The sequence below is a fragment of the Falco cherrug genome, chromosome 8 (assembly GCF_023634085.1).
Source record: "Falco cherrug isolate bFalChe1 chromosome 8, bFalChe1.pri, whole genome shotgun sequence".
Taxonomy (NCBI): domain Eukaryota; kingdom Metazoa; phylum Chordata; class Aves; order Falconiformes; family Falconidae; genus Falco; species Falco cherrug.
Window position 1 is genome coordinate 30,646,214 of NC_073704.1, and position 26,047 is coordinate 30,672,260.

Genomic DNA, 26,047 nt, shown 5'->3' on the forward strand with positions numbered 1-26,047 from the left:
TCCCTTTGGCCGTGGACAAGGGATAGGAGCTCTGCAGGGCAGTTCGCTGTATGTCTTTTGCAATGCCACAGCACGTAGTCCGCATTCAATGAATGAATAATATAGACTAAAATTTATATTTTAAAAATTTGGGAAAACTTGTGCTTTCTGCACATGAACTGTGTGATGCTGAAGAGATGAAGCTTAAAAACACAGGATGTTTCATGGTCGTTTGTTCAAAACAGATCCTTTTGCAGGCATGTCCATCCTGTGCTGTCAGTTGGACTCGGTGCTTTAGAGGATGCTGCAGAAGAGGGAGCAGCAATCATCTGGTGGTCACCAGCCCCTCCAGTTGGTACAACTCTGACTGAAAGCAGGCTGGCAGTACAGCATGTGTGCTCTGGGAATATGCTGCGTGCATGGTAGCATGTGGGCATCCCAGCCTGCAGCCCCGATAGTTGTCCCAGAAGGATTCTAACAGGTGTTGCAGCAGCGTTTTCAGAAGTGCTGCTTCTGTGAATATTAATGATTAATAATGTTTATCCAGCATCTTTCAATTACCAACTAATTACAGTATGATAATACGTACCACTTATCTTCGGAGTGTTTTATAGACTTCAGCTAATGAATCTCAGCACCCCGGTCAGGCACATACATACATACTATTATCCCAAACTTACCTGACACCAAACACCACAACTGAGTTACAGAGACAAACCTGAATTGCCTGTGGTTGTGTGGGCCTGTACCCATTCTTCAGTGCTCAGACTACGCCTCTCCAACAAATTTATCAAACACTAAGGCTCAAACATTCGCCTGTGTGTCGTCTTCAGGAAAAGCTAAGTTAGGGAAAGAAAACTGTAAAAACCCTTTGATAAGGACAATACATTTTGCTCTAGTCATTCCTTTCAGAATAGAAAGTTTTGTATTTTACCATTGTGAAATGACTTGGCCTTTCAGAAGGAAAAAAAAGTATTTTATGCTATGTGGTAGGGCATTTAGTCTTCAAAATCAGAATGAGAAGTTTTCATTTTGTAAGGAATTAAAGTTTTGGGCCTAGCCAGAATATTTCTCCCCTCCAGACTGGTGTTTGAGAGGACTTATATTTTTTGTCTTCCACTCCAGGTAGGATGAAATAAGTTTTGAAAATTCCCAATGAAATGAAGCATTTGATTCTCCCTTAGTTTTCAGGATTCCAATAAACTTCAGATGAGTCCTTAAGTGCACAGGCTTAGTTGTTCCATCTGGAAACTAGGCATGGGGTAGTTCTGTATAGAAAACGAATAAACAAATTGCCTATGCTATTCCCACATAAAGACAAATTTATATTTGGAGGTAAATGCACACCACTGGTTTGGTTTTCTTTGAAGTTCTTTACGAGTGTAATAGTCTTGATCTGCCACTTTGAGAACAGTGCTACTACAAACAGTAGTGGAGACTGATTCAGCAGGAGGTCAGAAAGGGAAAGTAGATTTATCTGCAGGAGACTTCCAAGCATCTTTGTCTATGAGATTAGGAGTCCAAGCTAAAAACGCCTGAACAAAATTATATTTCTGTTATATGAGTATGAAGGCTGCTGTGCATATTAATTAAGCACCAAAGCTGCTTTCAAACAGCGTGATATGGCGCTTAAGGTACTAAATAGTTTTCTCTTTGTTTCTTTACTTTCTGGTTGCCAAGGAGATCAGGATTATTGTGTACGGTACCTTTTCTCAAATTAGCTAATCCAAATCATGTTGTTAATGTACGTCTGCTCCAAAGATTAAGAAAATAGGGAGGGAATTCTTTTTTTCCAATCAGTGTAATTTGCAAGCTTCTGGGTCATTATTTTTGTACTTCTGCTTTTCTCTGACCATTTTTTCCCATCACTGAAATCTGAAAATGTATGAAATAAGATGCTACAAATTCTTTAGGCATCACTATCCTCTTCTCTTACCAGCACAAGCTTTTTGGTAATTGTTGCTCTAGATTTTATCATAAAGAGAGCTGCATTCCTGAGTTTTTCTCAGCTCTCAGAAATTCCAAGTTGCTCAGATATGAAGGGCTAGAGACATGGCATGAGAATTTGACTAGAAGAGGGCAGGACTGTGAGGACTCTACAGCACCACTCGTAACAAGCTATGACAGGGCTACTCTGGGAGCAGGAGAGATTGCTGAGGCTGCTCATTTCTCTAGATTTCCTTGTGATAATGAATAAGTAATCACAAGGGTAGAATGAAGAAGAAAATACACTTTTACTAGCTTGGCAGTAGAATGTTCCAAGTAATCAAAAACACTGGTAAGGACAGAAATGGAGTATAAGGGAAAGTAAGACCCAGTGCTGTTTGCTATTAACCATAGGAACACGCCATAGAGATGATTATTGTAAGGCTTGCAAATCTTTTTACTCTGGAGAAATAATTTGCGAGTAATGTATGCCTAAGATTGCCTGGGACACGTTAGGCAATAAAACTGTGGAAGAACCAAAAGTTCAAATTGATGGGGTCTTCATAACTGTGCTGGGGCAAGGCAAGAAGCCCTTAATCCAAGTGAGGGGACCCCTGGATTCCTTGGTGGGTGCCAGTGGGAGGGATGAAGCTCTCACCCTCACCTTCCCAGTACCTGCTTCACAAGGTGACATGAAGAAGTCCTCCCATGCCCTCCCACCTGCTCACCTGCCCTGCAGCAGTCCCCTGTGATAAGAGGCTTCTTGACATGTGAAGTGTCAGTATTTCCTGTTGGCTGCACCATCAGTTATGGGAAGTTTTGTGACATTTTTGAATCCCAGGCTTCATTCCTTAAGAGCTGTTCCCTTTTAGCTGCCTGCAATTCTTCACAATTTCTCCTGTTTTCTAGGCTTGTGAATATTGTCTCAGGGAGCAGAAGGGAGCAGGACATTTTAGAAGGAGAGAGGGCAGAACCAGGCCCCTGTGGAGCTTCCTCCTACTCAGCTAATTTAAAGCTTCACATTCAAATGATGCTCAGGTCATAGGGATGTGGCTCAAGGTGCTCTGCTAGGCACCAAGCCGTGTCCCAAGCAGTTTGCCCACTACCTTTACAGGGCTTGGTGACTCTCAAGTGTCCTACAGCTGGTGATACAGATAAGCATTGGGTAGGTCAGGTAGCCTGCTTTTCTTTCTCCACTCCGCTGGCCCACCCGGGCACAGAAGGAGGTTTGGCACAGTGTATGTGCATGCAACTGTGCATGTATGTCTCCCCCACAAGCAAGGTAAGACTGCTCTTGGTTGAATGCCCTCACACATTACTCCTGCAAAAAAGACCAAACTCAGCATCAAGTTCTTGATTCGTTTCAAATTATGAATTATGCAAGAAGAAGATCAACAGGAATCCTTCGAATGTATGAACTATATTATGTTAAAACATCAGTTAAATTCTGAACTTTTTCTCTTAGAGTCCATCCTTCCATCAGGCTCTTGAATTTGTTCCTGTATATTTAATTTACCTTATTAGTTTGAGGTTGACCGGCCTTAGCTTGGTGATCTCCTGTCTGATGGATACCTCTCATTTGCTGGCACTCTCTCATCTATGCTGTCATTATCAGCTCCTCAAAATACATAGGTTTCTTTTTCTGTTTCTACACAGGAGAGGATGGGGGAGAGGGGAAGGAGCTCGGGTATGGGAAGAAATTATGAGTTTGTCAAACTGCCAAATTGGATTGAATTAGGTGACAGAGGATCTGAATCATGCTACTTATTCTGAATAAGTAAATGCTCTCCCTTTCTTCCAGTCTTGCAACACTCTCAAAACAGTGGCTTTTCCTCTGAAATGCCAAAAAGTCCCAAAGCGCTTCTCAAGTAACATGAGCTGGTTTGTGTGAGCATTTACCATCACCTGAATGCAAGCTTGTTTGCTTAGCTTTTTATGCACTGAGTGTCAATATTTACCCAGCCTTCCTAACAAGAGAATTGATAGTGTTCAATTTGCAAGCCCAATGCTGAGCGTTAGCCATGACATTGATATTGTCTTCTCTTGTTTTAGACCTCGGAGAGAAGCAAGTTTTTTTCCATCTTCTATTTATCCATTAATGCTGGAAGTTTGATCTCCACGTTTGTAACTCCTGTATTAAGAGGTCAGTGTTGATTTAGAATAAGACAATAAATTAGCTGCCCTCTGGCTACTTCGCTGTGCATAGTTAGGCTCTTGTGACAACTGAATGGCAGAAATGATATTATCTGTACAGTGGTCAGTGTATTGCATTTACGCCTTGTTAATCCTGCTGTAGCAGCATAACAGATTTATAGTACTAGCAGACAAGTCACAGAAACTATATTCCAGGTTGTATTTCAAAGCCAGCCTGAACTGTAGAATTAAAATATGAAAGGTTGAAGGACCTGTATGGTCGTCTAATCTTCCCCATTGCCAGTGAAGGATTAGTCCCCTGTCTTGTCTGCAGGTGACCTGTGAATGGCAACTGATCTCTGCTGTCCTGTGCAGGTGTCAGGGCTGAAAAACTTAGCAGGGCCAGTTTTCTACTCCTAGAGTCTCTCTCCCAGAGGGTGCTGCTGACTTCAGGAGACTCTGTCCTGGCACCCAGGCATGTCTGTGTTGGCCTGCTTGCAAAATTGCAGCCCTGAGCAACTAGCTTTGAAGACAAAGCACAGGCCTATGCCCCATTTAAGACCTACTTTATATTCTAGCCAGCTTCACAACCCTTTTTAGTCCCTGAATCTTGCTGCACTTATTTCATTGTATTGCAGCACCTAGAAGCCAAGAGGATTGACACGCTGTAAATACAGACACAGAGCAGCAGGCTATAGGCAATAGGGATAGGGACAGGGACAAGATAGCCTTCATATATAATAGCTTTTTTTTTTTTTTTCATTTCATCCTGTGGCTTCCAGGAAGCTTTCTTTGTTCAGAGTGGTTGTTTTAACAGGCGATTCATTTCACAAGGCTGTAGGCAATTGTGCTTGTCTCATATTTACACCTTGCGTAGGGCCAAAGACAAATGCTGTATCTCTTGCTCTTTCCCTCACTGATACCTGTAGGTCAGCATTCTTTTGGGAAGGGGCTTTTGCTCAATGTAGTCAGTGGGCAGATGAAAATCCAGTCCCCTTTGAACATCAAAACCTGTGCCAATATTGCCTAGCAATAAACTAGTTGCAACATGGAAATGTGGTGGAGAGAATGGGGAAAGAGTAAAATTTTTGCTGACTATGAAAGCTCTTTTTGGAAGAGCAAGAAATGCAGTTCATAGACATTTGGCAAAATGTAGAATATATACTTTTAGGTAGAGAAGTGCAACTCATTTTACAAGTCAAAAGTTCAGCGTGCCCATAATGTCTTGCTGTCAGCTTTGTTGGATTTCAGCTGATTTGCTGAAAATAAGTGAATAAATGCTATGCATGCATAGAGCTATGCAGATGACAGTGACTGCCCAGGGAAAACAAACAGGAACCACTGAAGGATTCATGAGTTGGTTTGCTGATAACTATGTTGTCTTATTTTAGCCATTTTGTTATTACTCCATGTAAGATTGCAGTAATTTGTAGCCACTGGTGTACAAACACGGACCCCACTGCTGGCTAGCTGTTTGCAACTGGACCTCTAAATTCATGTGGTGCAAGAACTGACCTGGTCCAAGAGGTGCAGGGTTTCAGTGAACTGTAGCTCAGATCAATCAAAGCCATGCTGTAACAAGCCTGGCTTCCTGATGGGTTATTGCAAGACCTGACATTTGGAGCAGGCTGCCTCTAGTGAGATTGGGAAGGTGGTGAGAAAGGGAAATGGAGTTTTAAGACTAATCCTGTGTTCCCACTTAGATAGTAGGGCTACTGGCTTCTACTTTGTCCACTGCAGGTCGCTATGAAATCAGATTCAGGTTTTTAGCTCAGTGACTCATGCAGCTGGCACAAATAATGTGGAAACACAGTACTGGTTATTTAGATCTAGGCAAATACGGAGTGGCTTCAGGTTATTATAAATGTGGTGGGGTTTCTCCCAATTACAGTTCCTACTACTTATTTCTACCTATTTGTCTGCCCTGTCCCTTCTACTGCTCTCATCAATATCCCATTATCAGCTGCTTTTGCTGGCAGACACTAACCCTGCTTCCAAATTGTCTTCATCAAGGGAGGACAACTGTTTCAAGGAGATTCAATTCACAGTGTCAGACACCAGCAAAGAAGATTTAAAGCCAGGGAAATGACTGATTTAGGGGTAGCAAATCAAAGGCCTGGTAACATAAGTCTGACTGTAATGAGGTGTTTTTATTTCTGATGACTCTTTCAGGGGATGTGAAATGTTTTGGAGAAGATTGTTATGCACTGGCTTTTGGTGTCCCAGCAGCACTGATGGTGTTGGCACTTGGTAAGTGCTTGTACAGTACTGCTTGTAATAGGAGTTACCTTTTTTGAGTCCATGGATAGATGAGCAAATGCATGAATTCACTAGCTCTGGATGGATTCTGCGATGGGAAACTCGAGGGTTCAGGTCTTCCAACAATTCCACAGTTCAGAGCAGCAAGAAAGATCACGAGTTCAGCTAGTGGTGGGCAGACCATGGTTTTACTGTAGTCCTTTATCACGATACTGACAAGAGGGTGATCTGGTGGATGTTTCGCAATACAATTGCTTTACTCTATAAAGCGAAGGGAGGCACCAAAAGGACTCTCCTGATGGCTTGCAGCTTTGCCTATGAGCAGGCTTGGCCTTTGAACTGCAATATGAGCAGTCCTCAGAGTTCCCCAGCTTATAGATGAGAAGCTTACCATGCTGCCTCTAAACTTTCCACAGGCTCTTTGCAGCTTGGGACCATCTTTAACGGCTCAGACTTTTCCTTCAGAATCTATGTTCCACAGAAATACAGAAGGAGCTGAATGAGATGTTACTTTATTCTGAGCTGTCTCACTTTGCTTGGCTGAAGTAATTCCCACAATTACAGTGACAACTTACTGTGTTGCAATAAAAAGCCCTTATTGTCCAAGTGTCAGGAGACAGCTGCAATCACCCTGCTTCATAAAGCTTGCATCTTAGCCCCATTAATGTCCTTGTCAAGGTTTCTTCTTCAACCCTTATAAAATACTCGGCGATTTCCACATTCTTACTGTTACTCCTTGGTAGCGATACAGAGGATGCACCATTAGCTTTAGTTTCACAGTTGCAAACTGCTGAGGGGAGCAGTCCCCTTATTACGCTACATTTGAGAGGCTTTGACGCAGCACGGGGTGACTTCTCATTCAGTTTGTTAGTTTAATTGAGAGACAGGCAATTGTGTGATTTCACCACAGCATCTGTGATTTGAACAGTTTGTCCCCCAGAGAATGTGAATGTTGCTCTCTCCCCTCAAACTTCCGTCAGAGGGAAGAATCAGGATGGTGGAGAAATGTTATTAGGCCACAGCTAACATTACAGCAATTATTTTCAAGAAAGTGCATGGGCACGGGCCTGAGAAGCTTCTCTTTTCCCCTGTGGCCTCTTCCTATCAGTTTAAGGCAGCACAGGCTCCTCTGTGCACCATTGTGTGATGAATGTTTCTAGCAGAGTAGTAGTTGCCCAGGGGAAAATGGACGTGTAAATATTGCAGTTTCGGTGAGGGCATCAATCAAAATGTGTTTTAGCTAGTGTCCTGCTGCCAGATTCCATGGCCTGCCTAGCAAAGCAGCTCTGTGTTCTTTTGTAACATGCTAAAATGCTCTTGGAAGTGATATATTTGCCTATGTGAGCAGCATGCAGAACTGGAGAAAATACCCTTTCAGCCCTGACTGGCCCTCTCCCCATGATGGTGGAATGCAAGGATAGATTTAGAGGCAGAACGGAAATCATATAGAACAAGATTTTCTGGGCTGCTTCAGCTTCTGAAAGATGGCGGAAAGACTGATATTATTTAATTCCAAATGCCAAGCCTAATACAGAAACATCAGTTCCCAAAGAAGTCAATGGCATCGCCAGAAGGTATTTCAGCAAACCTGATGAATCACCTTTCAGAAGCACCAGCAGGTCCACAGGGAGATGCTAAAAATTAAGTAGTGCAACTACCCCCTCTGGATGAGTTTGGACAAGTGTCTTTCAGTGCAGCTCACCTAAACCGACTTCAGAGATCTCTGACAGTTCTGCAAGTCGAAACTGGATGCAAAGAGTTTTCATAGAAAAGAGAAATGGTGAGTTCCCTGCTGTGTGCCAGGCCTCCTGTGTTAGGACAGAGGTGCCTGCTTTTCTCCACTGGCTGTGGACTGTCCCAGACAATTGGGTTAGTTTAAAAAGTTGAGGTTGGTTTGTTATGTGGATTTCATGCTCAGCTTTTATTGTGCTTCTCCCTGCTAACATCTTTGGAATTGCAACATGCTCAGAGGCTCTCGAAGAGCAGGATAAATGATATGTAATTGGATAGCCCTATCCCTCACAGGATTTTGAAGCCTCAGTTCAATATTCTTTGTGCTTTGAGGGTGAAAACCAAGAAAAAACAATATCTTAAATTGTATATCCTTTGTGGAAACCATAAATGGAGGTAATATCTGTTAACAGCAGCATGTGATGCAGTGACCTTCATGGTAGTTTCCATTGAAATGTGTGTGAGGTGCAAGTACACAGAACCACATTGGACCTGGATTAATCCTCACATGGTTGCAATAAGTCAGGGCTGATTTCCAACAATAGGTGCATCAATTCAATGTGGATTGTATTTTAAGTTTATTCTGCAAAAAGCCTAGATGGAGGGAAATGTCAAAGCTTTAATTCCCAGCATGAATCAGATATGGAGGTGCCTGTTGTCCCAGAGCAGATCATGAGAAGATGATGGTGACTTCATCACACTGCCCCTTGTAGGATGTTGCATTTTCTTCCATCTGAAGGCATTAAAGGAGTCCTGTATATTTATTTTGTTAAAAGTGCAATCCTGTAAGCCCCAAGGGCAGAGGATTTCTGTTGAATAGAGGGGTGGGGGTCCTTCCCAGAAGCTAGTGCAGGACTGAGGCTCAGTCACATAAATTCCCATTTGGATTATAATATTTTTCAGTTGTGTTCATTGCTGGAAGTGGACTGTACAGAAAAACGCCACCACAAGGGAATGTCTTACTGGAAGTGTGCAAATGCATCTGCGTAAGTGTGTGCCATGCTCTCTTTTTCGTTCTTGACTCTGAGTCTGCAGGTCAGAAAAGTACAAAGGGAAAGGGGAGGTGACCTATGGAGTTCTTCTGTGTGCTGCCTCTGGATATCTTGCTAATGAGCTGTAAGGAATAAGAAACACGTTTACACCCTAGTTTATTCTTTCAACATTTCAATTGCTTTTCCTTAGCTCCATGAACTGTTCAGCTGATGCCAACAGAACCACTAGTGGCAAATGCTGGTGGAGGTTGAACTGAAAGGAAAATTCAGAAACTCACAGAGTATCAGATATATGACTCAATTTTTTTCAGCTGAATAATCTCACTGAGGTTTATCAGTTTAACAGACAGTAATAATACACATTCATATTATGCACATTCAGCATGTTCATGTTAATGCAAGAGACACCTGCTGAAGTTGCATTATAGCCTTGTCAATTATTTTTCACAGTGTGTGAGCTGAATATAGTATGTGGAAAAAATACTCTCTTACTATTAGGCAGATAATTATGTTTCTTTTTCAGGAAGCTGTTGCTAACAGCAGATGTTTTCTTTTTACCTAGGTCAATCCTAGTGACAGATTTACCTTGGGGAAACAGGCCAGATCTTAAAGATAGGCTTTCTAAGTGAGGTCTGCCACTCTTTTTGCTGGGTGGCTGTGTTCAGTGGCTGGAGCACACAGTATAAACAAACAAGTTATAAATTCAGTGTTGCTGATTTATCCTCCAGTGAGAAACCAACTTGAAAGTTGGTCTAGGAGTGAATGAGGCATGGGTTATGCCAGGAATATGCAAAGAAAGATCTACAGAACAAGAAGGGAGTGAGAGTTCTGGTTTTGACATTGTTTTGGATAATGAAGCTTTTCCTCCCCCGCACAGTGGTCAATCTGACAGGCACTTTTTGGAAGAGAAATGAAGAAATTCTTTAAAGCTTTATCATGTAGCAGGTTTTAAATGAAGCGTGAAACTGTCTTTGGGGGGCTAGCGTTAGATTTGTCTCTGAAAGGTAAGTCCATGAGGTTGTTCATTCCCACATCATACCTTTAATCAACCAATGTCACAGAAACTTCCCTGCAGAGAATTGGTCATAAAGCATCTAATCTGAGATCTTGGAAGTGTCCAGCAAAACCCCTGCAATTTTCTGGCATTGCTTACATTTGGGGGTGGGGAGGGCAGCCTTCAGCTGGGAACGTGACAAGGCTAGGTGTGCCACAAGGGAGTTACCTGTTTTTCCCCCTAGTTTGCTATTAAAAACCGGCTGAAAAACCGCTCCCGTCAGATTCCAAAGAGAGATCACTGGCTGGACTGGGCGTCAGAAAAATACTCAGTAAGCAATTTTCTACCTGGCGGGTTTGGAGGGGGAAGGGGAAACATGGGCAGACAGACAGGGGAGGCAGTTAAGACTGGCCTGGCCACACTACTCCTCACATGCACTGGGCTCTCATTTGTCCTGTCCCTTCCCACATCTGTACTCTCCTGACCCTTAATGGACAGTTTAGGTGCTGCACTGAAATGCAGAAATGCAAATATGTCCACTATCACGAATAAGTGTGAAGAATAACTGCCGTGCAGAAAGAAATAGGAGCTCTCATGCTTTGTGGCTTGAATCACCTGTTGGGTTTTCACCCTCATCTTACGTTTTTTGTCTGTTCCCTTTATAGAAACAGCTGATTGGGGAGGTTAAAATGGTGACACGTGTTCTTTTCCTCTTCATACCACTGCCAATGTTCTGGGCCCTGTTTGATCAGCAGGTACAGTACAGTGCATTGCAGGTCTGCCTGCCAGCCTGGGTTTGCACCCTTGTCCTTCCAAGGTATCACCAAAACATCCTGGGGACACAGAGCGCCCTGCTCCTACCAGGTGTCGGGGGCGTGCTAAAGCAGTACCCACCATCACTGCTGACCGTCCCTTCACAGTCCGGATGGGTGTCTGCCACAGGAGGGTGAGAAGGTAGCATGTGCCCTGCCTACTGGCAGGTGTTACAGGGAAGGGAAGGAATAGATCGGAAGTAAGACCTCCAACACCATAGTCTTCTCTGTCTCCATGTTTTCTAATCCCCTAGGGCATCTTGAAGGCTTCACAGCTGTCTGTTTTCTCCTTAGGGATCCAGGTGGACTTTGCAAGCCACAAAAATGAATGCTGATTTTGTAAGTACTTAATGTCACCAGGGTTGGTAAGACTAGTAGTAACATCACTGCTCTTGCTATTTAGCTGGAGTCTTGTAGTACTAAGAGCATATGCTTGATTAGTTGTACTTTCGGCGATTAAAAGCGAGAGGCTCTGCACAGCCATGTTCAATTCATCACAGCACATCTTGGCAGGGAGTGAGTGCTGAGAAGCCATCAGCAGCCTGCAAGGTCAGGAGCGCTGACCTACTGGCAACTGGTTGCTCTGTGACCTTGAGCAGGTAGGGTTTCCTGCCTGCTATCCCACAGAAGACGGAAAAATCAGGGAGTTTGCACAGCCCTTTTAAGGTGTAATTAGAGCTATTGTAGATCTATATTTCTGCTCTGGCTTACTTGGTGGTACATTAATGAAGCCTCTGAAAACCAGCAGCAACCTGGTGTGTAGGGTAGAGATATGATGAGGATTAATTTGGCAGTAGCCATAAAGTTTTTCAAAGATTTGAGTGACAAATGGTGCAGTGACAGGTAAATGGGGATCAGCTATCTGTCCAAAGATGCAACCATACAGGGCTGGTTTCCAGATGTGTATGTTTTAACAGGCTATCTAAATCTTACCTGTGGATGCTCGCATCAGAATTTAGAATTCTAAGTGCCTGTTTTTCAGTTTAAAGTTTACTTACTGAGCCCTTCTGTGTCACTTCTGTTAAAAATTGGGCTCTCTGCTTGTGATACTCATTATGCTTAATTAATTCAAATGAGGCATGAAGAAGACTACACCTTAATTAATATTTACCCACCTAAGACAAAACAATGAAAGCTCATGCAGTCTTTGTGATGTGTATCTAAAACCTTTGCTTTGTGCTGTTTTGCTCATGTGCACTTAGTGATCCATTAGCAGATCTAAGAATCACCAGGTGTCACTTGTTAAACTCTCCATGGTGGAGAAGGATATATTCAGGGGGTTTTTTGTCACACCAACTTGTATAGATTTTTGGCTTGAGTTTCAGTCTCATCTGCTCTCCACTGGTGAGTTGTCCCAGTTCACTAAGGTGAGAATTAACTGCAACATTGGAGTGATCCCACCATTAGGCTTGTTGGAGTTCGTGTTTGTAATAGTCCATGCTTTTCCCTTCTGCAGACAAAAGGCTCAGCTAGGAAGTACAGAGTTAAACAGGGAATGATTTAGTGTGAGATGAAATGTTTGCAGGCTTGTTTCCTAATGGCACATTTGTATAGTATGCACAAAGTAGCAGGAAGCTTATTTGCCTGATATTTTTAATTGTAGGACTCCTTTGCTGTGACCCGAGGTTTCTACTCTTCTGGGAGGCAGCTGCTGACAGAGACAGGCAGCTATTGTAGATTCAGCTCAGGACAAGCCTGGCAGGCAGGAGACAAACCCCCACAGTTCTTTCTTGGAAAGACATTATTTCCTAATTTTTCCCCTCTTCATCTAAATTTCAAATGATAAACATTGCATGGAGTTCAGACAAACACTAGCCCCTCCCTGGAGACAGCTCATCAGTCCCTTTTGGGGTCTGGGATGCCTCTGTCTGTCCCTGTTGACCTTCCCTGATTGTGGGGGCTGGGTACAGTGATGCAGGGGTGAGGCACTTCCTATAGCCTTGAGGACTCTCGGCTCAAACGAAGAAGTCGGAGTTGACCAAAGCCCATTGGGTACTCTTGGCAGATGGAGGGAGGAAAGAGGTTTGTGCAGCCCACTGGCTCATGGACGGTCTTTTGTTATCCTTTGGGGTGCTGGGGAGAAATGCTGAAAGAGCTCAGAGGGTCCTGAATCTTGAAAGCACTCGCTTGTAGGATTTGGGCTTTTCCTATTACAGAAGCAGGGAGGGAGGAAGCTCTAAGCTCAGATCCCAACCTGGGCACTAACATTCCCATGCCTCCCCAGTCACCCAGTTCATGGCTCAGCCAGTCTGAGAGATGGGTCTCAGTACCTGTCATAGGCTGTGTCCCAAATGTTGTGTATCAAGGACTGCCCATAGCTTCCTTCTGCAAAACGATTCTCATCAAATGCTGTGTCCTTAGATACCAAGTGTCAAGAGCACAATATCAGCTGCTAAAGCCAACGTAAAGCAAAGGAAAACACCTTTGCTGCTAAAGCCTCTACTGGACCAGCTGCTTATTTGCTGTATGCACTGTTATATTATGGTGTCTATGAATCACTTGGAATATCTTTTTGTTTCAGGGGATATATGTCCTTCAGCCTGACCAAATGCAGGTAAAAGATACTCTAGGGTAGGAAATAACCCTTAGAAATGTATTTTTCTCTCACTTTTATTTTTCTCATGGAACCAGTGGCCTTTGTCTCCTCCTTTTGAAAGTAATAGCAGTTCTCCTGCTGACTGCTGTGGGGTGGGCTCTGCCTTATTGCTCACTAGCTGTTTTGCAAGCTTAGTGTTGGGGTTCAGAAGACCCCGAGGGTGTCCTAATATGGAGTTTGAATCTCGCAGAGTAGTGCAGAGGTGTGGGGAGACATGTCACCATAGCAGTTCTTAAACTGGTCCTGGCGTGTGGAGGATACAAGCTGTGTCTCCTTTTGACATGCCCCTGCGCTGGGATGAGCATTGTACCTGAAATATATTTCCTTCCTTCATTTCTGCAGGGCAGATGAAAATGTGAGAGCTCCAAGATGGTGCCGTGTTGTCACAGTTGATTACAATTCTTACGCTGAACAGCTCTGGAGAAAATCAAAGCTGTTCTGTTGCCTGCAATCTTCATTCAAAACTGAAACAGCATTTCTCTCTGCTTGTTCTCTGTCACTCTCTGTTTTCTTGCTCTGCCACTGCTAGCTGGCAGACAAGCTCTGCCCCTCCCAGGAGAAATTTAGGTCCTGGGGGATTACAAAGATGTGTGGAAGTGTGAGAAATTGCCAGTCTCATAGAATATTGCTGGTTCCTCTGGGATTTTGCTGAAGTCCCGAGATGTTTCCGCTATTGCTGACTTGGTGTAAGGTCCCACCACAGCACTGAAGGTCACCTGCCTCTATTGTCAGTGGGTTTTGTACTCTTTAAAAACATGTTTCGGTTCTCTCTTCAGGAAACTGGGCCAGTGATGCTTGCTTACCTCTTGGAGGGGAGGATATGAACAAAATGCATTCGTGCCTGTGAAAACTAAATAGCAGAAACTGTCAAAGTGCAAACTATGATTATATTTTAAAAAGGAGGTTTTTAAGTGTTTGTTCATGTCCTTTCTGTAATGGAATTATTTCTGGAGGACAGTGCTTTATGAGTTTAATTACTGAAAGTTGCTTTCTAGTCACTAAACTCCCATTCTTTTGTATTGCAGTTCTTAAATCCACTTCTTATTCTTGTCTTCATCCCAATTTTTGACCTTGGGCTCTACCCCCTGATAAACATGTGCAAATTTAATTTCACGTAAGTACTTGGGGACGATGCAGATAGCTCAGTGCTTTTTGTTTTGCAGCAAGTATGCAGAAGAGCTTTTAAAGAGGAGAAACGCAATTTTCCATTCACCCTCTACTTCAGCCCCAAGAGGCAGCATCACCCTCTTCCATAGGCCCTGGAAATTCCAAGGGGAAAAATTCAGTGATTCTGCTCTGTACAGATTTTCCCTGAAATTATTCCCCAGATATTAACAGTCCTTCTACAAATTTGATCAACGTGTTTTTCACCTTATCTCCTATATCATCCCTAAATAATTCCCTCCCTGAAAGGTCCCTATGGGCCCAAATTCACAGTCCCATGTGGTGTTGTGAAAGCAAGATTCCACACCAGGATCTGGACCAGTGAGTACATAAGGGAATTCCCGTAAGGGCCAAGCATATTATCCCTAGACTATGTTAGTAAGAAGTACAGTGTAATGTGAGTAGACCTCCAGGTTGGTTCTGAGACTCACTTCATGCATTTTGGGAGATTTTACTTCAGAGTATCTGTAGTCTGCCTCTATGGACTGATGCCCTTTAGCAGTGGGAGTGTGTTATGTGCATTCATGCAGTGCCTCTGCCAGTGTAGCTTCAGCTGAAAAGAAAGAAGTTTCCATGCTCCAGCACCGCTTCTCGCATGAACAACAGCACAACAGCATGGGAAGGGGCGATGAGTGGGAGATTGGCTTAAAAAGCATGTTCCTAATCCAAACTGAAGTGCTGTATAGACAAAACCATGTAAAATAGGGATGGAAGGTGGAAGAAGCCTCAGAAGCCTATCCCTTCAACCTGCCGATCCTTTCCCATCATGCTGAATTACTTGCACCTAAAGACATAGCAAAGACATTGTCCAGCCCTGCGATGGTACCCTTTGGAGGACACACATCAGAAGCTGTATTTTTCCATGCTGCCTCATTTTGAGCCCTTGCCCTGGACTGAGCCTGGACTCGACAGAAAACTTCCTGCCTTATGATCCATTCGCAGACTATTTTACCTCTCAGCTCAAACACTTGCACCCATCAGGACTGAGTGCCGTGCTGTTTCTGTCCCCTGGAAGTGGGATGCTAGCAGGCCAGTTTAGCTGTAGAAGTGGCTCTGGAAACACTGTAGCTTGCAGGGTGTTAGCCTGTGTGGCTGCAAAAGTTTGTGCTGCGAAATGTCAATTTAACATTAAAGATCAAACCCATTTTTTATTACGAGATACAAGCAGTAAATATTTTTTTTTTTTTATCCCAGGGCATGCAACCGAGACTCGGCTTTGGGTTCCTAACCTGGATTTCCCACAGCCCAGTCAATCTGGAAAGTGAATCCAGACCATTACAAAGTGAAAACCACTGAATCTAGAACCAGGTCAAATCTCAACAGCTTAGTACTCAGTTTGGACCTGCTGTTCTGGATCTATTTTATTCTGCTTTATATTAGATTATCTCATTCATGTAACTCTGGTAGAGTTGCACTAGTTTTGCTCCTAGCTCAGAAGCAAGCTCTTTATTCTCTACAAATGTAAATGTATTGGCATGAGAAATAACCCAGAATGATGCCACAGATGGTCAGAAACACTGATGACACAAATGACACATTTTTCTGCTCCTTATTCCTGCTGCTAAAAAGCATGCTACTTTTCTTTTGCCTTTCCCAAAAGAGGCTTGAAGATATATAATTTCTAGTGCTCCTTCCAACATCACAGGTTAACATAATGCCATGAGCTATTCCCATTAGAAGAGCTAGGAGCAAGATAACATGAAACTTGCAAGCAAAGAGTGCTTTTTCATGCCATATCAGTTTTAATTGGCCTCAGTGCTGGCCTTGTACAGAATAATAGAATAGTTTTAAGTTAAATGATTGGCAATTTAAACAGCATATCATCCCCAGTGCCACCTGTTGGACAGTTTATTACATGGTTTTGGCACATCCTTGGCTCTCAGGGGTGGTATTCTGTATTTTAAACTACTTTTTTTTTTTTTTTTTTTTCTTAATGGCACCTCTTTCATTTGCCCTATAGACCTATTAGGAAAATGGCAACAGGTATGATCCTTGCAGGGATGGCGTTTGGACTTGCAGCTGTTGTAGAAATCAAAATAAATGTGAGTATAGCACAAGGGATTCCTCAGAAATACTTTCTTTCTCTCAGGAGTTTTTATTGATGCCTGTTAGATAATCCTTTTAACCTCGTTCCTTGATCATAGTTTGTAATATGTTCTTTAAAATTAAGCATACTGATCCAGTTGCTAATGGTAATTCTTACTTTGTCCACTCTCCCCCCTCTTTCTCTCTGTCTCTTTCTCTCTAGTCTTTGCAGTTTTGCTGTGCCGGTCATCTGTATTGGTCTATATTCTAGATTTCCATCATCAAAGTGCTTGACAGACATCTAGTTAACACTAGTGATTAATTCCCAAAAGGTAGTCTGTTCTCTCTCCTGTTTCTTGCTGTAGCTTGCTTATATTTTACTGTTTGAGGGTTATTTTTCGAACGTGTATCTGCTGTTTGCTTTGTTTTGGGTTTGGTGTGTTTGGGTGTTTTCTTTAAAAAAATTAATTACTTTCCTATTTTAGGGTGAGGATGTGTTTTTTTACAAGCCAAATTTTTTATCCAGTGAGGCAGGTGAATGCAGTCACTTCCATAGTCACAGGCATCAGAGACTGCAAAGCATTCCCAGACAGGGTGGCAGCAAATCTCTTGTAAACTCCATGTTAGCCCCTGTAGACTTGTACCATGTTTCTGGCCTGTGACCAGCCTTGTGCAGACTTTGGCTGACCTTTGTCTCACAAAAGTTACTGCAGGATTAATTTTTAAAGCTTCTATGTATGCTTAAAACGTTCTGTTAGAGTGGCTGGCGCACAGCCCTGAATTAACATCTGCTAGTTCCTCAGGTGAATCCACTGACAAGTCTCTCACTGAAATGAGACTTTGTGGGTTCAGGTCTTCTTTATGATCTCTGTACGTGAGCAAAGAAACGCTGTCATTGCCATCACCAGCAGCTCTGGCTGAGCGCTGAAGGTCTGCTCTGGCTGTGGTGACTCCTCTGGGCAGAGGCAAGGTGAGTTAGATAGAGGTTCCTCCCCTACCTGTGCAGTGAAATTTTTCCCTGAAGGCCACTAAAATCTCTAGGAAAGAGGTGGATGGGATGGCCCCCTGTGGGTCATGCAGACCAAAAGCCACAGTAATGGAATTTGCTGGATAACATTAACAGGCCTGTTGGTCCAGAGCAGCGTATGGGTACAGGGAAATCAGTGTTGCCCTATCTTCTCTGACAGTGTGCCTCCCCACTGAGTTAGGTTCAAACTGCCTGCAATACCCACATTATAGGATGAGATAGAAAAAAATTAATAGCTTTGAAGTATTTCTGGCAGCTACTTGAAAATAGAGTGATAAAAAAAAAGAATTAAAAAAACTTCATTTTAGATCTGCAGGTAGTACAAGGCTGACGCTGATTGATGTATTCTTTTTAGGAAATCTTTCCTGACAGAAAGAGATACCTCTGTGCCAGAGGCATCATCTTCCCTTTCTCAGAAAAACAGGGAATAAGATCTATACAGTTGGCTGTTAGATAGCATGGTGTCAAGTGATGCACAAGCACTGATTACAGACATGGAGCTGGGCTGGGATTTTCAAAACTGCTTAGCTTCTGGCCTAATTCTCTCCCAGTCACTGGCTGCAGTGGGAAATAATTATTCTGGTCACTGCTTTTGAAAACTAAGCACAATATTTTCCATTCTGATATGGCAGTTTGTTAAATCCAGGCACTAGGGAGCTGTATAACGAAACCAGTGACATTTTCCTACCTACCCAGCAGTTGTGTAGCCTGTACGCTTAGCAGTGTGAAGAACAGTTTTTGGGAGGAATGATAGGTTGGCTATCAAGCTACTGTGAGGAAACCTCCCTAAGTAAGATTTATGTTCAGTTTTCTCTCAGTGCAACTTTTGATGAAAAAGTGTCATTACAGAGAGGAGGACTATTATGGCTAAAAATGAAGACATATTAAAGTGCTAATAAAGCATATAGATGGCACTTAAAGCCTTTTGCTTTAATTAGGAAACCGATATGCCTCGGCTTGTCCCAGAAGAAAGTTTAATTCGGGTCTTGAATTTGGCAAAGAACCCTGTTCAAGTGATAATCCAAGACCGGGACCTATTTCAGCAGCCTGTGGAGGCTTTTCAGGTAAGCATATATGTAGGGCTAGAAAGCCTGACTTGCGCCCTGTTGAAGAAAGGGTGGGCTTTTTTCAGGCATTTTCTAATAAGGCCCACAGATGCTAAAGCTTGTTCACCCCCACTGCCTTAGAAATGCACGGGAATAGCTTTAAAAATGGAGCATATTATCTCCATTGATGGGACAGAAATGGAAAGTTTGGAGACACGTTTCCATGGGAGAGGAGGAAATGGCTAACTAAAATAAACTTATAATTAGGAATAAAGGATAACTATACTGAGATAAGCATGTAGAGACATTCAACTTGCCTCTCTGAATTCTCAGACCAGGCATTGCTGCTGAGATCTGGATGGCAGATTCTGCAAAGAAAGAAAGAAATGGGAAAGCAGTTAAGTGGGTATGGGCACTGGGCTGTTTCCTGTTTCAGCTTCCAGATTATTTTACAGGTCAGGCTAATCTGGGACTCGGCCCATCAGCCCATTGGCCACCAGCAGCCTGCTGTGTTTTAGATGTGGTCCCTTCGGGGCAGAGCAGGGCTATGGGGAAAGGTATCTGTGTGGGCAGAGGGTGTTCCCGGACCTTTGGGTTGCATCCAGCAAGGGAAGGTACTCCACGCTCTGGCTTCAGCTGTAGAAGAAAGCTCTGACCTCTTTTTACAGGCTCCCTTGAAGAGAAGATAGGGTTGCACTTTCTGGGAAAAGCCAGATACTTTCTCATCTGAAGAAAGCGTAACAAAGTTTGTTTTTTCCATAGAAACCAGCTGAGTACTCAAAATTAATATTGAATGGAGAGCAACAGAGTCTTCGCTTCACCCTGCAACATCAAGGATTGTCTCTTGCTTTTAACTACACTGTGAAGGAAAAATCAGTATACAGCTTAATTGTTTTTGAGGCAGAAGGAAGCCTATCAAGCCGCTTGGTGAGTGTGGGAGTGAATTGTAAATACAGTATTAATTCAATGACTGTGATGATACAATGGGGTAATAGGCTCATTAATTCATTTGCTCAGTTGCAATGTCTGTCTGATTGCTCTCAGATGCTCTAAACCTGACTTCTTAGCTGGCGGCACTGGATCTGTACACATTTCTGCTGGTTGATTAATAGAGGCGTTATGGCATCTGAGAGTTTCTGGGCACACTTTAATCCAGCGAATGCTGCAGTGGGACAGCAAAGTCATGCCTGCTAGGCAGCAGAGCTTGAGAAAGCTGAGGAAACAGAGAGCCAGAGATTTCCCCCCAAAGATGGTTCTATAAAGCAAAGATGTTAAAGAGGCTCTAGGGCTGGGCATGGAATAAAAGCATCAGAGGAATGGATCTGGGTTTAGTTATTGCAAGTGTTTAGTGAAGATGCACAGAAGGCCCATTTGTTTTGCTGAATAGAATAAATACACTCATTTCAGGCTCTGCAGCAGAGCTGGCTGCCTTTGGTCTTCTGTGTATTGCTGCAACAATCAGAGAGATGCGTATGGGATGTATAGGGCCAGATTCCGATATCTTTTACATGTAGCTGTATCCTGAGAAGCTCTCTTGGAATAAATGATGTTATTGCATATTGAGACAGGTGAGTAAATGCCATCAGAATCTGTCCTTATGCTAAAATATCCATTTTCTTTGCAGTTCCTCAGCATCCTACCTTGCAGGATTGCCACACAAAGCGTTCAGTACTGTATAGTAGAAATCACATACCTGTTGTGAAGAATTTTTTTCCTAAAATTGGGGTTTTTTGCTGCTTTGTGGTTTAGAGTCTGGGTCTTAGTATCACACAATATTGTTAAGTTTCCCTATGACCCTGATAGCTGTGTGCTGTTACCTTAAGAAATGAATACTCTTAGAGTGATTTTCATGCAGTCCTTAAGAAATGAAAGCTTGTGACGGGCCGGAGCAGAGCAATCTCTGAGCTTCAATACATCTCTGTGTTGCCCTAGCTATCTAGCCTGTGCTTAAATGAACATTCATCCTGGCACAGGCTCCCATGTGCTGGGGAACAGCCATGCTGTTGTGTGATGCTATTGACCTGTCATTCTTAGCTGTAGAGAAGGGAGATGCTGAAGATAGCGTGGTAAATGATAGTCACTTTTTCAGCATTGCAACACAAAGAATGTAATGCCAGCTCACTACTGTGTTGTAGGGCTTGCCCACGCCAGCCTCCCTCACTGCTGGGTTTGGCCCCCTCACTCAGGTGGGAGCGCTTTCCTGGAAGGATCCAATCTGGAATTGGTTTCTTCTCCTTTATGGGCTGTTGAGTAGGCAGGAAATTAATTTGAGAGCTCTGGGGATCATTGATGAAAACAAGTAATAATTTGGCTGGCCTGTCTGCAACAAACTAGTATTAATCCCCATGTGTTTCCCATGGAAAAAAATGATGATTATTATTTATTGCTCTGACATTTATTACTCACGGTGGCTATTCATTATTTAGTGCATACCTTATCTGTGGGTCAGCATATCACACTGAAGTACAATAGACATTTAATAGATATACTGAAATTCTGGATCCTTGATATCAGAAGCTCAGGGCTTAACATCAGGAAGAAAATGTGGAGAAAGGGCTAGAAAATTTTATGAGAAAGCCAGTTTCTGAAGGTAGATTCAGTCTCTTTTGGCTTGCCTAGGTTCCCTCTGCAGGCAGTGCAAAATGAAATTGTCCTGCCAGCTTGAGTGGACATGGCACAACTGTAGATTTCTACCAGCCAAGAACTTTGCTCTGTATTCTTTTTGTGTGACATACAGTCTTCAGAGCAGGGCTGCCTTTACTGTCCTTTTTTTCAGCATTGTGCACCAAATAGATTATCCTTGAATGAATGCAGATCATGTTAACTATTGAGCTGATGCTCTAGTTGTGCTTTCCAGGAGAGGTACTCTCACTCTCCAGTGTGCCCAACCAGGTGGCTGTTTCAGGAATGTGTCTGCAGAGACTGTGGGCACAAGCAAGCTCAGTTCATCTTGGTCATCTTAGTCTCTTGTGCTCTCTGCCTGCACCATGCAACAGTTTAATCTCTGAAGCGTTGAGGGTCAGGGGAAATGAGTGATGCATGATTATCAGAAGAGTAACCTAGTTGTTCCTCTTGGCTTTATGCTTCTGTGAAGTCTATGAATATGCCAAGAATCAAGGTCTGGAAGTTAGGCAGTTGCAGGTTTTGTAGGAATAAGGCACTCTGTTTAATTGTAAATGACTGAAAGAGGCTAACACGCATAATACTGTCTTGCTATCTTCAGATCAAGAGAAATACTTTTTTGGAGGGTGTTGTGTGCCTCAGTAGAAGGGTGACTGGCTGAAACTCTGTAGTCTTTGTTATGTGGGAGATGAGGGGGGAAAAAAGATATGATCTCATCTTAAGCCCTTGATGGAGATGAAATTTTGTCATTGGCTTCATTGTACCAGGACTTCACCTCTGTGGCCTGATGTAAAGCTTGTGTGAGAGTCCAGTTGATTCCCATGGGCTTTGCAACATGTGCAACTTCACAGACACTAGCATTTTCTGCTACACTTTGTTAAAAGGCAGCATCAACAAATATGTTTGACTTTTTTTTTTTCTTCTTCTTGTTTTCAGATTACAGACTTGGAAGCAAAGCCAGAAAATGGCTTGGCAGCTGTTAGGTAGGAATGGCTTTTTTTTCGGGATTTGGAGGTGGTGGGGTGAGGGAAGCTGCTTTTGTCTAATGCAAACTGTGCGTAACAAAACCCAGATGTTCTCAGGTTGGAATCTAGTCCACACTTTTCATGCAAGACTTGGGTGTCAGCTGCGGAGGCTTGACAGCATGTCACCTCCCACACTTGCCATGCCGAGCCGAGCATTATTGCTGCTTACTGCCTAGGATAGTCTGGGCTGAGAAGGCAACATAAAAGATCTCCTCCCTTGAAGAATGGTAAATTCATCTGTGTCCCACCTCTTTGGGAAAGTAAGGGAAGAAGCAATCTGGAAAGGAACTGTTGCCATTTGTTCTCTGCAAACTGGCCAACCCATGACATTCTTCTATCTCAGTTGGCCTTATGCACGAATGCCTGCTAAATTGGATACAGCAACAATTTTACATCCTTGAAAACAATTCAATTGAGCATTGGGCTCTGCTTAAGCAGCTAGTCTACTTTCCTAATTTGAGTTAGTACATGAACAATCCTGTGGTCTGTGCTGAGATGCCACCTCACTGAGGTCACAGTTACCTCTGCGGTTACCACTTCAGCAGGCCTATGCAAGGCTGCTGAGATGCAGAAGAAGCAGATTTGAAAAAAAAAAAAAAAAAAGAGGATGCCAGCATGTCTTGAACAAGCTGCAATTAAGAAAACCAACAACAAACACCTCTGACCAACCAACCAAAAAACCCTCAAAAACTTTGGATAGTATAAAACAATGTCCAACTCCCTTATCTGAAAGCCTGTGTTGACAGAGCAGGAGAGCAGTAGCTCTTCGTATCCGCGTGCTTATGAAGACTTCTACTGACTAAATACCACCTTGGAGACTTAATACCTTCAGTCAGGAATGTTTTATATTTTCCTATGAATGTTTTTGACAAAATCCCAAAACTTTCCCTTCAATGACTTGTGAAGAGGTTTCACTAGGAAGAAACTTTTCCCATTAAAAAGTTACTTCTGTTAAGCACTTGACTGTCTTCAGGGTTTTAACTCCCCTATTAAGAACATATTTTAAAAGAAAGTCAGATCAAATGAAAAGTATTTGGTTTTGCTAATAATTTTTGTGTTGTCAAAGGGAAACTGTCTTTTGTGTATAAAAAAGTGCATAAACACTGAGGAGAAAAAACCCCAAACTTGAACATCCACATGAAAGATTTGGGGTTTATGAAAATATCTTATTTTGCTAGAAAACTCTTTCCCACTGGTAGAAGGTCTGTGGAAAGTATGCCAGTATGGTGCCCATGCTATTCAGGGAACACAACTTCATAGTTCTGTGGAGTGGGCTGGGGCTCTGTCCTTTCTCTCTACGTAGAGAGGTGTGCTCCAGCCCTCTGATCACCTTCATGGCCCTCCTATGGACTCACTTTAATCTTTGAAGGTCTCCGAGAAGAGCTTGCCTGGAAGTCCTAACCCACAACAAGTGAGGGTCACTTTTGACAGGAGAGAGATTAAGAGGGTAAAATTACACAGCAGGGAAAGCTAATCTTATGTTGAAAAACTGGGCAGCAAATCAGATTAATATTTTAACTTACTGGAGAGGCTGTCATAACCTCATGGAGTTACAGAATGCTTTGGGAGAGCGTGCACTTCTGAAGTGTCTGTTACTATGCTTTTCCTGCCCTGTCTGACAACTCAATGAAATATGCTTTCTTTGCAGATTCATTAATGGTTTGAGCCAAGATGTCAACCTCACCATTGACAGCAAATGGTTTATTGCTGTTCAGAAAAACTACAGTGCTTCCGAGTACTCGCTGCTAGAGAGGGACAGGTAAGTTTCCCTTGCTGTGCTGAAGGTCCTTGCTGAGGCCTTTCCTTGGATATAGTGGGGCTTTTCTCAGGCAAATAGCAAAACCTTCATTGCTATTGCTTTGGCATTTGCTTGTGTGGGCAGATGTTTGTAAAAAAGCAGAATTAATAGCTGTGCACAGAGCAGGTGCTCCGGGCCACTTGCGTGTGAGCAGAAGCTTTTCTTCACATTATGTGGGGGCCTGGAGGGAAGAGACTGGCCATTCCTGTGCATCTGTCAGCAAAGTAAGGTGGGGCATGAAGTCCCCTCTGCCGTTTGATGCCTGCTCTATTTGGATATTCTCTCAGGCCCGAGCTCTTAGCATTAGGGTGCTCTCAGGGAAAGGCCAATTCATATTCCACGCTACAAAGTGTTGGTACATGGGCTGGTAACAGCAAGTAACGTTACATGGCTTTGCAGGCTGGGCTTGTTAGACAGGGGCTCCATATGGCCTTGGTTTGGCAGCATTGGAGTTGGCTCTTGTAGGGTATTTCTGGCATTTGCAATGTTTCAAAACAAGCTTCATGGCTTTTCTCTGCATCAGCTCCATCCAAAATATTTATTGCTGCAATTTAGTAGGATGCAGCAGCCATTGTGGCAATGCTTTTGAGCCTCTGTGCCATCTCTCACATCCAAAATCAGAGGAATAAATATGAAGGCTAATTTGCTCTATTGAAAAGAAACAAAGTGGCTTGTGGATGCATATCTCTGATTTTCTGAAGGTTGCTTGAGCCTGGCTAACCTGTCTGGCCCACAGTTCCTGAAGGAATAGAGAAAAGTTTGAGAGGAAAACAAACCTGGGGTGGCGGGGGGTGGTGGGTGGTGGGAGCGGCAAGGTGATCAGTGCTACAAAGAAGCAGAAACCATTTTAAAAAGTTAGCAATAATCTAGGATAGGTCATTAGGTGAACTTCAGCCAGCACCTGAGTGTTTCTGGAAGGAAAAGGTGGCAAGAACTGTAGCGATCATCTGACTAAATATCGCTGCAGCTTTACACCATACATCCTCCTTGCTGTGTTGTAGGGGCATGTCTGATAGCTCTGCTCTGTGCTCATTGTCTCTGGGGCTAACTGGGAAATACTGTACTTCATCCTTTTATCTAGATATAATAATGGAAAATGCATAACTGAAACAGGAGAGTTCACCCTGGAGCTAGGGCTGCTTGACTTCGGCGCATCGTACACCATTGTGATAACTAATGTAAGTGTCCCTGTGATGGTAACAATCTCCTTCTGTTCTAGCCTCTGGCAGTGCTTTTGTTCTTAATGTTGGTGACTCTCACTTGCTTTCTCCACCCTGTGAGACCTGGCCAGTAGCCTTCTGAAGGCAGTCCATTACACAAGGGCTAGTTTTGGCACCTATGTAAGCAAGGTAGGTGGGTACTAATTCCACCTTACACTGGGATCTTGGCGGATCTCATGGGTTAAAGTAGTAAGATATTTTCCTTGATGGAAATCCTCCATGGCAAATCATGTGATCTGTAGGTTGTGCTGGTCTCATGCCATCCTTGTTTGGTTAATTTTGACCCAGTGTACTGCAAAGAGCTATTACAGTCTGTCAAGAGCTGACTCTGCTTGTAGTCTTTAAAATATTGTACCTGGCAGTACTTCACACCTGAAAAACTCTGCAGAAACAGTCTGCTGTATCCTCACACATTCAACTTAAATGCCCTAAAGGCTAATCTTCCAAGACTTGTGGAATATGCATGGGGTAAGAGGGACAAAGTGTGGAAGGAGGAGGATAGTGAGATTGTGCATCTGTTTTTCCTCCTCTCACTGTCTGTATAGCTCGTTTGGAACCTAGGGTAAAGTCAAGGCATGGTTTTCTGAGCAACCTAGCCCTGATGGGGCGTGAGCACTGCAGAAGGGGTGGATTCCTTTCCCTGCCTGCCAGCCTCTTAGGCATGCTGCTCCAACCCTGGTCCAGCTGGCAGGAGCCAC

The 26,047-nt window shown here is 43.2% G+C and overlaps 1 protein-coding gene across 6 annotated transcripts in view; it reads left to right on the plus strand.

The window, feature by feature from the left end:
* The window catches only part of SLC15A2 (solute carrier family 15 member 2), a 77,307-nt gene that overhangs the window by 21,901 nt on the left and 29,359 nt on the right, over window positions 1–26,047 (plus strand). For 5 of the 6 annotated variants that reach the window (XM_027804663.2, XM_027804671.2, XM_027804679.2 and 2 more), the window contains 14 exons: window positions 3,958–4,048; window positions 6,211–6,288; window positions 8,932–9,014; window positions 10,259–10,345; window positions 10,680–10,769; window positions 11,121–11,165; window positions 13,348–13,380; window positions 14,448–14,536; window positions 16,547–16,628; window positions 18,577–18,702; window positions 19,447–19,611; window positions 22,243–22,289; window positions 23,980–24,090; window positions 25,211–25,307. In XM_027804663.2, coding sequence (XP_027660464.1) covers window positions 3,958–4,048; window positions 6,211–6,288; window positions 8,932–9,014; window positions 10,259–10,345; window positions 10,680–10,769; window positions 11,121–11,165; window positions 13,348–13,380; window positions 14,448–14,536; window positions 16,547–16,628; window positions 18,577–18,702; window positions 19,447–19,611; window positions 22,243–22,289; window positions 23,980–24,090; window positions 25,211–25,307 — 1,224 coding nt within the window. The remainder of the gene's footprint in view (window positions 1–3,957; window positions 4,049–6,210; window positions 6,289–8,931; window positions 9,015–10,258; window positions 10,346–10,679; window positions 10,770–11,120; window positions 11,166–13,347; window positions 13,381–14,447; window positions 14,537–16,546; window positions 16,629–18,576; window positions 18,703–19,446; window positions 19,612–22,242; window positions 22,290–23,979; window positions 24,091–25,210; window positions 25,308–26,047) is intronic. The other variant, XM_027804675.2, reaches the window with a different exon arrangement.